This window comes from Chaetura pelagica, unplaced genomic scaffold (genome assembly GCF_000747805.2).
Source record: "Chaetura pelagica isolate M959 unplaced genomic scaffold, ChaPel_1.0 scaffold394, whole genome shotgun sequence".
Lineage (NCBI taxonomy): Eukaryota > Metazoa > Chordata > Aves > Apodiformes > Apodidae > Chaetura > Chaetura pelagica.
In genome coordinates this window covers 938,370-951,188 of record NW_009952966.1, presented here as the reverse complement: position 1 = coordinate 951,188, position 12,819 = coordinate 938,370, and the positions used below count along the sequence as shown (strand labels likewise).

General features: G+C 41.6%; 2 protein-coding genes across 2 annotated transcripts in view; one reads left to right on the top strand and one right to left on the bottom strand.

Annotated features, from left to right (window-relative positions):
* The window catches only part of SMC4 (structural maintenance of chromosomes 4), a 31,714-nt gene extending 28,309 nt beyond the window's left edge, over positions 1 to 3,405 (top strand). The window contains exons 21-23 of the mRNA XM_009995723.1: positions 417 to 649; positions 1,295 to 1,478; positions 3,220 to 3,405. Of these exons, the coding sequence (XP_009994025.1) occupies positions 417 to 649; positions 1,295 to 1,478; positions 3,220 to 3,405 (603 nt within the window). The remainder of the gene's footprint in view (positions 1 to 416; positions 650 to 1,294; positions 1,479 to 3,219) is intronic.
* A 3,354-nt stretch (positions 3,406 to 6,759) lies between these two features.
* Positions 6,760 to 7,983, bottom strand: TRIM59 (tripartite motif containing 59). The gene has a single exon (XM_009995722.1). The coding sequence runs from the start codon at positions 7,981 to 7,983 to the stop codon at positions 6,760 to 6,762; it is 1,224 nt and encodes a 407-aa protein (XP_009994024.1).
* Positions 7,984 to 12,819: the final 4,836 nt, after the last annotated feature.

The window sequence follows — 12,819 nt, the reverse complement described above, 5'->3', positions numbered from 1 at the left end:
TCCCTACAATTTTTATATTGTGGTACTAACCATGGCAGGGGAAGACAGCTTGCTCCTGGGAAAGTGTGTGTGGTTACAGTCAACCAGTCTTGACAGGCTAGGCAGATACACAACAATGCAAGGATTTTTTTTCTCCTCACTATACTCACTTCAGTAATACTGGACTAGTCAACAGATGATTCTTAAATTTTTTAAAATTTATTTCTTTTTATTTGAATACAGGTTTTCCAGTATAGAGAGATCAGCAGCACAGAGGATAGAGATGATTAAAAAGAGATGTTTTGGGGTTGCTCTTTTGTTTCAGGGCTGTTAGCCACCCTGGGAAAAATCATCTTTCAAATGGTTGGGAAAATGGTTTCAAATCTACATGAAGGAGGCAGCTCCTTGAACTGCACTTTTGCTTTTTTTTCCTACAGGAAGAGCTGTACTTGAAACGTGTGGGTGAACTGGATGAAATTACCAACATGAGAGACAACTTCAGACAAGCTTTTGAAGATCTTAGGAAACAAAGGCTAAATGAATTTATGGCAGGATTTAATGTCATAACAAATAAACTGAAGGAAAACTACCAGATGCTGACTTTGGGAGGGGATGCTGAATTAGAACTTGTGGACAGCCTGGATCCCTTCTCTGAGGGAATCGTATTTAGGTTTGTCAAAAATAGTTTGTATTATTGTTTAATTGTTGTGTTCCTTTTTCCAGCTTGCGTTTTAAGTACATTTTAATGGATCAGCAGCTAACCAAGACACTCCTCCCTCTTGGCAAGCATTGGCAAGATACTGACAGAAGCCACAAGTTTTTAGCATTGGGTAACAAAGAGATTTGTTTCTCCTGGAGAAAGAAGTCTCTAACAGCAGTCAGAAAGCTTTGACTTCACTGAAGTAAATTTCTCAGGGTTTCTTCATTCCCAAATGACTTTGTTCTGCCAAGGGAATTGTGTCAGTCACACTGGTAACTGGAGATTGTTCTGGCATAAATGGTCCTAAGAGTGTATTAATTACTTAAGAGTAGAGTGACATGAATAGCTGAGTGTTGGAGGGGTTTGAGCTCAGGCAGACATCAGCTGGCCTGATGTACACACCAGGGAGTTACTCCTCAGTGAACAGAAATATTCCCCTTCACTGCTTCTCAGCTGTGGAGGACTCAAGAGTATCAAGCAGCTCATCCATGGTCTTAGTTCAGCCTCTCTGTGTCTGTATCTTCCAAGACTTCCCTCTTGTGACTTGCTTTTCACCACAAAATACTTATTTTAATGGTGAACAGAAATAAGTTACAAACTCTTGATTTGTTTCAGTGTTCGGCCTCCAAAGAAAAGTTGGAAGAAGATATTCAACTTATCAGGAGGAGAGAAGACACTTAGTTCACTGGCACTAGTTTTTGCTCTTCATCATTACAAGCCCACGCCACTTTATTTTATGGATGAGATTGATGCAGCACTTGACTTCAAAAATGTGTCTATTGTAGCCTTTTACATTTATGTAAGTATTGAATGGGAACGACTATAGTATCATTTTTCTAAGTTTCTTTTCTGCCACAAAAGACAGTGGCAACAAAAGAGACCAGATTTAAAAGTCTGGAATTATATTTTCAAATAATTAAGTGGAAACTGTACTGAGCACATTTCCAGAAAGGTGCTTAGCATGTTGCTTTCTGCTTATTTTTCCTAAGCTGCCCATTTCAATACTTTCCTGAAATGAGGCAAGTAGCAGAGGATTTACAAATTGGGGTTTTTTCTCCAAATCCTGAGCTTACAGTTTCAAAAGCTGCAAGGACTAGAGGCTGCCAGTGGTGCCCCATTTCCACAGATCCTCACTGCTACTGCTGCATCCTCTTCAAAATACAGGTTCTTTCCCCAAAATAATCAGATAAACTCAGCTGAGATGCAGCAACTCACTTAGCTCTTAGTGATGTGTTCATGTGTCCAAGCTCATGATTTCATTCCCGGGTGTGGCCAAGGCTCCTTGGTTTTATACTTCCATGTCATTAACAGGAGCTGTTTCCCATAGGCTGCTTTGATCTGTCTCTTTATTAGTGTGGTTTTTCTTTCATGCCTTTAAATATTCTGTCATCACCATATTTAATGGTGCAAACATTTACATCGCTACACTTCTGGTTGTTAATTTAAACTTAGAACTTCAAGAATGACACAAAGTATAACCACCCATTTTGGGAACACCCTGGAAGTGCCAAAGATCATGAGTAGCTAGCTACTTGAAATTAGGGAGACACTTTGAAGATACCTGCCTCCAACTGGTGCTTTAGATTTTGTTTCCACAAGGCCTCTATTTGTACAAAGCAGGGTCCATGTCCCAGAGGGGATTTGGTAGAGCAAAGAGTTGGATTTCAACTGCAGTGTTAACTAAACTAACATGCTTGAAACTTAGTGTATTTTAGCATTTAAAAGCAAATTATAGCACTAGCTTTTATTTTGTATACAGCTTCAAAATTAGTACTGTCCTAGGAAAAAAGATTGTGTTTGATATTTGAGCCATTTTTATTACATCCTGCCTGAAGCTTTATCTATCTATATATATGTCTTTATACATATATATATATAAAATCAGGTGTACACCTTGTATGTGCTGTATGTTCCCTCAAAGACATTTTAGCTGCTTTGTTAAAACAGAAATGTACCAGCACATGGAAATAGATTTGTTTTCCTTTCCACTCTAAAAGCAGCTCTTGCTGTAACAATTCAGGTAACACAGTCATAACTTTCAGTAAGTTGTTGTGGAATTCACATTAAAACTGGTAAATTGCACCTGTGGAAATGCTGAAACCTCTGCTATGAAGTCAGGTTGACGGAGGTGGGGATGTTCAGCCTGGAGAAGAGAGGGCTCCAAGGAGACCTTAGAGCACCTTCCTGTGCCTGAAGGGGCTCCAGGAAAGCTGGGGAGGGGCTTTTCACCAGAGAAGGCAGTGACAGGAGAAGGGGTGATGGTTTTTAACTGAAAGAGGGGAGATTTTGGACGTGAGGAAGAAATTCTTTACCATGAGGGCAGGAAGGCACTGGAACAGGTTGCCCAGGGAGGTTGTGGCTGCCCCATTCCTGGAGGTTTTCAAGGCCAGGTTGGATGAGGCTTGTGCAGCCTGGTCTGGTGGAACCTGATGATCTTGAAGGTCCCTTCCAACCTTAAACATTCTATTATTATTTATTCCAGTACAAGAACGGAGCATTTTTTAAACCCTGTGAGCTAATGCACAGAACTTCTGTTTCAGGAGCAAACAAAAAATGCACAATTCATCATCATCTCATTGCGAAACAACATGTTTGAGATTGCAGACAGATTAATTGGGATTTACAAGACTCACAACGTCACAAAGAGTGTGGCAACAAACCCCAAAGTTATTGCCTCCAAAGCACTGCTTGAACTCAGCACTGTTGGGGGTGAAGCTCAAAAATAAGACGGAATACACTTCCATTCTTATTGCTGCTGATTATTTTTATCTAAGATACTTTTGTATTTGAGATGTTTTTCTTTTAGTTTTGTGTTAATAAAACTTACCTTGATAAATCCTGTTTCTTTAAATTATATATGCAGATCTTAATTATGTGAACTACATTAAAAACAAATCTTTGTCAAAGTCCATATCTAGCTGCATTTTGACATTCCTGGGGTAGGCTCAATATCGATGCTTGGGTTCTGCATTTGGTTTAAAATGCCTGGATTTTTACTGTATATATTAAAGTCAGCAAATTGCTTTTAGATGCCATCAGTGTCCTGTAACATGTTATTACATGAGTTCCAGCAAGTAAAGCCCCTACACAAAATAATTGCCATGTATGTTGTTACAACATGTAAAGCTGCAGCTCTGGGAACGAGGTGTTTGTGGCCATTTTGTAATTAATCAGTTCCGTTTTGGAAGCTGCTCCTCGGGCCTTTCCCTCTCCCCTCCTGCAGGGATGGCTCCTCCCTCGCTCAGGCCCTGGCCACGTTGTACACTCAGGCTTTATTAACACACTAATTACCATCTGCTTGCTTCTCCCATCATTCCCAAAGGGCCGACTCGTTCCCAGGGCAGAGGGAGGGTGAGGAACAGCTGTACCCTGTGCCTGTTGCTCGCCTGGCTGTTGCAGACAGGGCTCCATTTCTAGCAGCATCTTGTCAACACTTCAGTGTTGACAGGGAATCTAAGGTGTAACCTGGAAACTTTACTCTTTTTCTCCCATTTGGTCTCAATCATTTTCAACCAGACTTCCCCTCTAAAATAATACATGTAGTGACAATTACACTTCTAGAATGAGCTTTCAAAAAAGGAGAGTTCAAAAGATGGGAAAAACCCACCCTAAGTTTTGCAGGGTACAAAACCCTCTCATACCTCAATTAAAACGCAGCAAAAAGATTTCATTTTCCTGAAATTCCATCTCTCATACATGAAACAGCACAGAGGATGGCAAGGAGCAGGGCTGGAGCAGTGTCAGCTGCCTGTCCCCAGGGAGTGCTGGGGTAAGAGGAAAAGGAGGAGCTGGTCACACCCCTGCCCAACAAACACCTGCACTGCCCCCCAGCACCCACCTCGCCAGCTCCAACACCCTCATGCACCAACTCGCCTCAGAAAAAAAATCAGCAAAACAGGCCCGTGGACTGAAATCCACATCCACCCACCTGGGGACCTCAGAGAATCTTCCTGAAGTTCCTGCTGCAAAAAAGCAGGGTGCTTGCAAGCAAAGGAAGCAGCTAGAGTGAGCACTGCTGAGCAGCCCCGGTCCTGCTCCCTCCTGTCACCGCTGTTCTGGACCACAGGGAAGGTTCTGTGCAGTCAGGAAATGAAGGTGTTAGCCAGTCCTACTGCAAATATACGTTTTATTTCTCTGCAAATTTATTAAAAGATACAGTGCAGTAGAAGTACAAATACTAAATGTTGCAATCTGTAATAAAGGCATTTTATAAATTCCTGTAGGCTTAAAAAATAAAATTGCATTATAAACTCTGTTAGTTTGTAGAAGTCAGGAAAATAAAAAGGAAGGTAAGTCAAGAAAGCAGCCTCGTGTGGGGAGGGACAGACACTTGCCACCACATTTTGAGATACCTTATGTACCAAGTGACAGCCTTCATTAGCAGGGCTTAAGAGAAAAACAACTCACCAGTTTAATTGGAAATGAATAGACCAGCATTTATCCATTCCCAGGATAAACCTAAACACCATTTCAGGACCTGACTAGTAGTATTGATGGGATCTGCCTTTGTAGCTCTATTAAATATTACAGAAAATTTAGTAGAAACCACCCCTAACAGGCAGGCAAAGCCCACTCCTCTCAGGAGCTGCCGGCTCCTGCCTCAGTCCAACCTGGACACCCAGTCCTGCCGAGCAGCAGGGCAGGGAGCTGCACAGGGCTGTGCCTCAGGGTTTCTTACCACAACAGTACTAGGGTATCACTGTTTTTAGCATCACAACTGAGGGCTGGCCTTGCCTTCAGCTCTCACTGAAGCAGCACTAGTTCCTGCTGGCAGCAACGGGCACGTTTTGGTTTGCACAAGGATTTTAAACACCCGGTATTTAAACGTGAGCCTCAGAATTCAATCCCTACTTAAACAACTTCTAGTATTTAAAAATACACTACAGCCAAGGAATGCTGCCATGCTACAATATCCTATTATTTTTATCAAGTCAAACACAGTAAGACATGGCAAATAAATACTCATTTTTTGTTTTTTAGTGATTTGTAAGCTCATCCGTGTTCTGCTGTTCTAACTGCACTCCCTGCCATCAGGCTGTTAACCGAGGGCTGAAGCAGCTTTCACTGGGGATTTCCCTCCTGAGCACAGCTCAGGCTGCAACACCCCATCCCAAGGAGTGGACACTGCTAGTGATCCAGTGATTGAAATGCTAACGTGCCTCCTCCCTGTTCGGGTAAAGAGCTCTGCTATTTGTGCTGGAAAGCTGAATATAAATTTGCATTCATTGTCAACTTGTTTTAAGGACACTTAACATGATTTTAAAACCTCATAGCACTGACTTCAGTGGGAGTTTTGCTGCTCACTCCAGCCTGCACCTCTTCTCACTACAGATTAAATGATTCAGCAAAAAGTCAGGGCTCATTTCAGTAAGCAGTGGGAGCTCCCTGCCAGACCGAACCAACACCTGATTTGTGCACAGCTGGCACTAAAAAACTTTGCAGTATTGCACCCCTTGTCTTGCAGATACTGCTCTAACGCAGAGAGATTCATTCAAAAGACACAAAGTCATTAAACACAGTTTAGAAAAAAAAGAAAAAAGATATAATGTCATCTGCCAGTAACCAGGAACAAACAAAATGAAACCCAGGGCTGTGAATATATGCTTTAAAAACCTAAAAACTACACTTAAGTGTAGTTTTTATGCTTAGAGAGAGGTCAGTAAACACAAAATGAGAGTTTTTGTACACCAGAGCTAGTGACTGACCCCATCCAGGACTAGTCAGTTTATATCCCACGGTGGTTTTAAACATTTTTTAAAATTATGTTATTAAAAAAAAAAATTACCTAGTAAACTGTTGGAGGAGTTTCTACAAACAGGATTCCTGTTTACAGTTTGTAAATTGCTTATAGTTTCTGTATGCAGACATTGCTTCTGACCAACACCTACCTACCTGCTGTCTTGTGTGAGCAGAACCTTCTCTTGCAAATCTTCTCAGTTAACTGAGAGTTAGTTAAGAGGAAACCTATACAATACAGAAGGAAGGATATGGAAGTAGAAAGAAAAAGTGTAGAACTTTAACAGCCCAGCTTCTAAGTGGAAATAAAAAAATACATATCCTGTGGATTCCTACACTATCTTTTAATTGAATTGTTGAAATAGACAAAGAGAAGCAATTCTCCCTAAAAACTCCATCAGCACATCCTCTACATTCTGAAAATTGAAGCAGAAATCTCGATAAATAAAGAGCAAGAATTCTGAAATATAAGCAGGAATAGCTTTGATTGCAACCGATGAGGCCGTTTTGTGCAGTGAAATCACAGTTACCACGAGGAGCACAAACAGAAGCAGGCCTGCCAAAGGATTTACAGCCTGGAGAAGTTCTTTAGGTCGTCTTCCTTCCTTCCCGCTGCCTTTGCTGCGTAACTTCCTCTTTGGGATCAGTTCTATTTTTGGGGTGAGAAGCTTGTTGATCTGCCCAATTTCAGTTTTAGACCAGACATCTTTCAACAGGTACCCAATCCTCGGGTGAATCTCCACAGGTTTAACATCTGGCAGTTGTTTCTGCTTCAAAGCTCTCACACGTTGATGCAGATCATTCACCTTCTCAAGGAAAACCAGCGGGGACTCTTCCTTCTGAATCGATGTGTTCAGTGACATCAGTTCCAGCTGCTCTCCCCTGATTTTTTTCAATTTCTCAATAAGAGGCTCATACTCCTCCAAAATGTGGGTGTTAATTTCATCCAGGGCAGCCAGCAGTGCTTGTTTTTTGTGCTCCAAGGTATCGCTGAGCTTCCTAAAATACTGTACTACTGCTTTCTTATCCTCCTGAATGATGCTCTCGCACTGCAACTTCTGCTCTTTCAGCTTTTCAATAAGCAAACACACATCTGTCCAGTGTTTATCAGTCAGCTGCTCGAGAAGTTTTCCAGAAGTCTCCTTTTCTTTCCTGTAGGCACTGTGAAGGTCATCTATGGGGTGGCCGTTGTGCTTGCCTATGGTGAGGCAGTGGCCACACACCAGCTTTCTGTCCAGCAGGCAGTACACGTTCAGGGGCTGCCTGTAGTGCTCACTGCAGGTGGTGACATCCAAGTGATCTTCCTGCTGGTACTTCTCAATAATAGCTTTCAATGCAAAGTTGATTGGCAAGGCTTCAGTGCCAGCAGCAGGGATTTCAACAATACTCCTGCAGTTGGGGCACTTCAGAGGAACTCTCAGGGGTCTCCAGATGGAAAAGTTGCTCGACAGCTGAATAACACCTTCCAGACAATTCCTACAGAACGTGTGGGAACAGGGCAGAACACGTGGATCTTCAAATATGCTGTAGCAAATGGAACATGTCAGCTCTTCCTCAAAGTGATGCATGTCCTACAAAAGAAAAACAGATAAAACAGCTTATTATCTTTTTACAATCAACTAATTTAAAATACTTTTATTAACTTAAGTGCCTCCATATGACATTCCATGACCAGCAACCTAACCTACATTGGCAGTTTATTGCTAAGGGGAGGAAAAAAGACACCAAAAAAAAAGAAAAAAAAAGAAGGGGAGAGATGTTCCAAAGATTTTGGGAAGTTATGACCTGCATTTAAGATCTAAGATTTATGATCTAAGTGACTAGACAGAGCTCACCCACATCCAAGTTCTGGCTTAAGAAGTGAGGAAAAGCAACAATCTGCTACCACGCATTTTTTACAGAGGGGAACAGTAGAAGAGAGTGATAAGTTAGAACCAAAGTTTCTAAATGACCTATGAAAATTTTCTCCCACTATGAGTAACATTTTCAACATAAGAATAGAATAGTGAGTACAGAAACGTTTTTTCCCTCCACCAATTTTTTTTAAATGTTACCTTGGTGATATAAATAGCAATCCTTGTATTAACCAGTCAAATTTACTAAAAGCTATGTCTAGGTGCTGGCACAAATAAGAGTCTAACTCAAAGGCCTTTAAATACAACAGCCCTAGCAGTAATTAGGCTCGTGGTGCTATTCCTGGGTTACTTTGAGCACAAAACTAAGACATTAACTTTCGTTTTCCAACCTTTGCAAAACTGTCTTTTCTTTGCCAGCTTAGTGAAATCACACTGCAAGGTCACAAATAACAATCACTCTAATGCTGGTTTTCATAATAAATCATCATTCCATTTTTTTCTTCTGTTAAAAAAATGGGGAAATCAGTATGAACTTTTCCTATCTTTGTGTTACATTGCCCTATACCCTAATTCTAGTAAACTCTCGATTTTGCTACACTGCAAAAAAAAAAGAAATTAACCAAGCATTTGGTGTCAAAGACTCAATTTAGGGTCTAACTCTAAATCTGAGCACAATAACATGCAGCTGGGCTCCTGCAGCTGCACGAAATGCTACTGAGCCTTTGGCTGGTTCAGCCAGGAAGAGAACTAACTGTGAGACGCATTTAGAGACAATTTTGTTCAGCTGTGCCCTCCTAATCTTTTCAACACAGTAACATTTTTGCTGGGGTCCATCAGCATTGTTCATTGACACCAAGTCTAACAAACTTTGACTTGCAGTGAATCTACTGAAAAATACTGGAATTGTTAATTATACTCTCCTTTGAAAATAAAACCTTAAATTGCATTTGGGATAAAGGAAACCCATAAGGATTACATCTGCCATTAATTAATAAACAATTTACAAAAATAAATTAAGCAGCATTGTTCCTGCAAAACGCACCAAGCTAAATTGATGGAAGTCAGAAACTAAATATTCAGATTCCAGTTCTTTGAGAGTTAAATCAGCTCTGCACAGGGAAACCTTTCAGGCTGCACAGAAATAAGTGTGGCTTATCTCACTTTATTGAGATAGGCTGCTACACCCCAAAGTGAAAGTGTTTGACTTTGCCAGTCAGACCAGACTATTTTTCCTTGTAAAACTAGACTGAATAATAATTATATTAAATAAAAAATTCTAACAGCCATGGTCATCCAAAAGATCCAGTCCAGTTCCAGGAGGGACTTGTATATTGCTAGTTAACTTCATACTGAAAGCACCTTTTTATTAATTCAGATTAAAAAAAAAAAACACAACAAACTAAAAAAAAAAAATCTATCCAACACACTTCATGGCTTCTTCTTCAGCTAATTAATACAAAATGTTAGTTCATTTAATTGAGCTCTACTTTTTAAAGAGACCTCAAAAACAGCTGAAAGAAAATTTACTAGAAGAGATGCAATTCTTAAGACCAACCCTTTAAAAGGAGAATGACAAAATGTGTTAACATTTATAGCTAACTAGCATATGCTCCTAGTTAAAGAAAATAACATCACATAGCACAGACCCTTTGCAAAGGACATTTACAACACTATGACACCAAATCTACTTCTGTACTGCACTGCTCTCCCTGAAGTGCACGAGCTGTTCCTCCTCTCAGGCACAGACCTTTATTTCCCAGCTTTTCCAATCAGCTGTGCTGGCAACACAAGGTTCTTTAGGTCCAGACATTAACAATTTCACATTTATGAGTGATGTTCCAGACACTGAAACTAAAGAAATTTGTCAACAATGAAGGAAAGCTGAGCAACAAATCTACTTCACTGTCTAGATAATTTATTTTTTGAGAATTAAAATTCTCATAGGAAACAGAATTTTAAAGTTTTGGTTTTATATCTATATAAAGCTATTATGAATCTGGAATTGTCACTTCCACTTAGAAAAAAAAGGTTTTGCTCATGGTTATAAAAGAGAGACTCCTTAGTGTGTACCTTTATTAATTGTTTTCTCTTGTATGCATATGGAATGCATGTAATTAAAAAAATCCCTATGTTTAAAATCACTATATTTTTTTAAATCTAGGGCTGTAGTTGTCTTCTGAAGAACTGTTACAGGAGATAAAGTTTCTTTATAAAGGATACACGTCTAGTTTATCTCAACTACATAGAGGACGAGACTAATTTTATCTTCAGAGAAGTTTGAACTGCAGAGTAGTTGCTTGCTACCCTGAAACCACAGCAGGAACTTTACCGGATTTTTCTATTATGAATCAGCTCAGACCCGGCAGGAGCAGCCCCCCCAGCAGGCAGAGCCTCCCCAGCAAACAGGCTCCTGGGCACCAGCCTGCACAGGGCAGAGCAGCGACAAGCCGGCCTGGAGACCTGAGCTCCCTCCAGGGCTGTTTCATAACCCTCTCAGCCGCGGGCCAGAGGGACTGAAATTCCCATTTCCACAGAAACATATTGCTCAGTTTCCCAAGCAACTGAGAAATTTAAAGAGTGACAGCAGCTCTGGAAGGGCAGGCAGGGATACCCCGCTGCTCCAGCCCTCCCAGGCACCTCTGAAAGAAACGACACTTGATTTTTGTCTTAATTGTTCGTCAATTTCAAAACAGCATTTGGAACACTAATGTTAGGTTTTGCTATAGGCACCTTGTGTTTGTTTTTTAATTTGTTCTATACAACTATTCCAGAGTTGTAGCAGGGATGGGAAAAGGTAGAAATCCCCAGATTCAGTTTCATCCTGCACAGAGAAAATCATCTACAGGGGAACAGTGAAAATAAATCAGTAGATGAATATCAGAGACAGACTGACAACAAAGGCGAAAGGAGACCAAGAAGAGCCAAGATCAAAGAGAAACAAAAAAGTTTACCAGGAAAAAAAAAAAAAAAGGCAGCAGGAAGCTGGTAAATCCTTCTCTGCACAGACCAGATACTTTTCCTTAATCGTTTCAGACAACTGTGGTAGCAAATATGCATGTGTATGTGTGTGCATTCACATATTTCTTGTGAGAGTCACTCGGTACAAGCAAATTACAAACTGGAAGGAATTTTAAAAATTCAAAAGTGTAATTGTGCCAGTAACACGGTGAGTTTCAGTAACAGCAGGCCTGAGTGTCTGTGATTTTATCCTCTTCTAATTAGCAAGGAGGTGAAAACGTGTAATACAGCATACCTGTATTACATCTCAACTGCCAAAGCTTCCAGTTAAGCAGAACAAATCAGTGTAGTGTATTCCTTGCTAACACTGCACTCCTCACCGAGGGATCAGGACACTGCTCATCCAGCTAATTATGCGAGACATTGTTTAGAAGCAATTATATCTGGAATACAGTGCACATCGGTAGGTAGGTAGATAAGTAACTAACTGCTTTATAGCAAAAGCCAGCTGGAACAAGCCAGTACACCCCATTCTACCCTGGAGGATTCTAAAAGTGAAGTTGGCACTGATAACAGTTGTGACAGCCTAAACCAAGAGTTCCGAAGGGCACCTGAGGCAGGCCCTCCCTTGGAGCCAGTGCTGCCAGGCTCCCTGCTCCTCTTTCATGCCTCTGACTGGAAAGACAACGGCATCTGCTCTCTCCTGAAGGACACTGCAACACTCAGATTTCAATACCAAACGGCACTTAGCTAAAATCCACCTTAAAAACGTTGTTTCCCAATCCCATAGTAGTCCATGAAGTCCTTCTGTAGTGCTAGCACAGGAACTCAAGTTTATATTGTGCAAAAATAAAGAGGTTAAACGGCATTATAGGCAGTGTTTTCCATTTATAAGTCACCTTCATGGCAAAGGGTGACAGAACTTTGAAAAGCAAAACAAGCCCAAACAGAAGGCTGAGGTACTGCTCTGCTGTTTGTCAGTGCATCAGAAGGAATGGAGCCTGCTACACAGCTGCCAGGTTGCTCCTTGTAACAAGAGGCCAGGCACCAGAAACAAACTAGCTAGATCGTAAGCCTTATTATTCTAGCCCATTCCAGCTGAACTGCTTTACCCCACACCACGGATAACCCACGCCCAAGCCACTGCAGTTCTCAACCAGGGATGTTCTGCCCCTAGTCCCTATTCCTACCACAGCTGCTGCACCACCATCCCAAACACTCACATAAATCACCACAGCCAGAGACCTGAAATAAACCACTCTATCCTTTCCACACTCGCGTTCCGTTGCCAAGACTCATTCTCCATCCCTTATCTCTTGAGCTCTGTCACAGCTCCCGGTCTTGAACACTCAATCCTTCGCCTCTTGGCGCGAGGCAGCGCAGCTGGAAGGGACAGACCCTTTCCCTGCCACCTGCTGCAGACCCTCTGCCCGCTCCCACAGACCCCTGGGCAACTACAGCCGGCAGGAACCGCGACGGGATTAGCAACCAAAACCAGGGATCGGCACTAACACCCGAAACTCGCCAGGGTAGCCTTACAGAGACGCGGCCAGGCCTGAGCCCCGGGGGTGCCGGCCGGGAAGGGGGGGG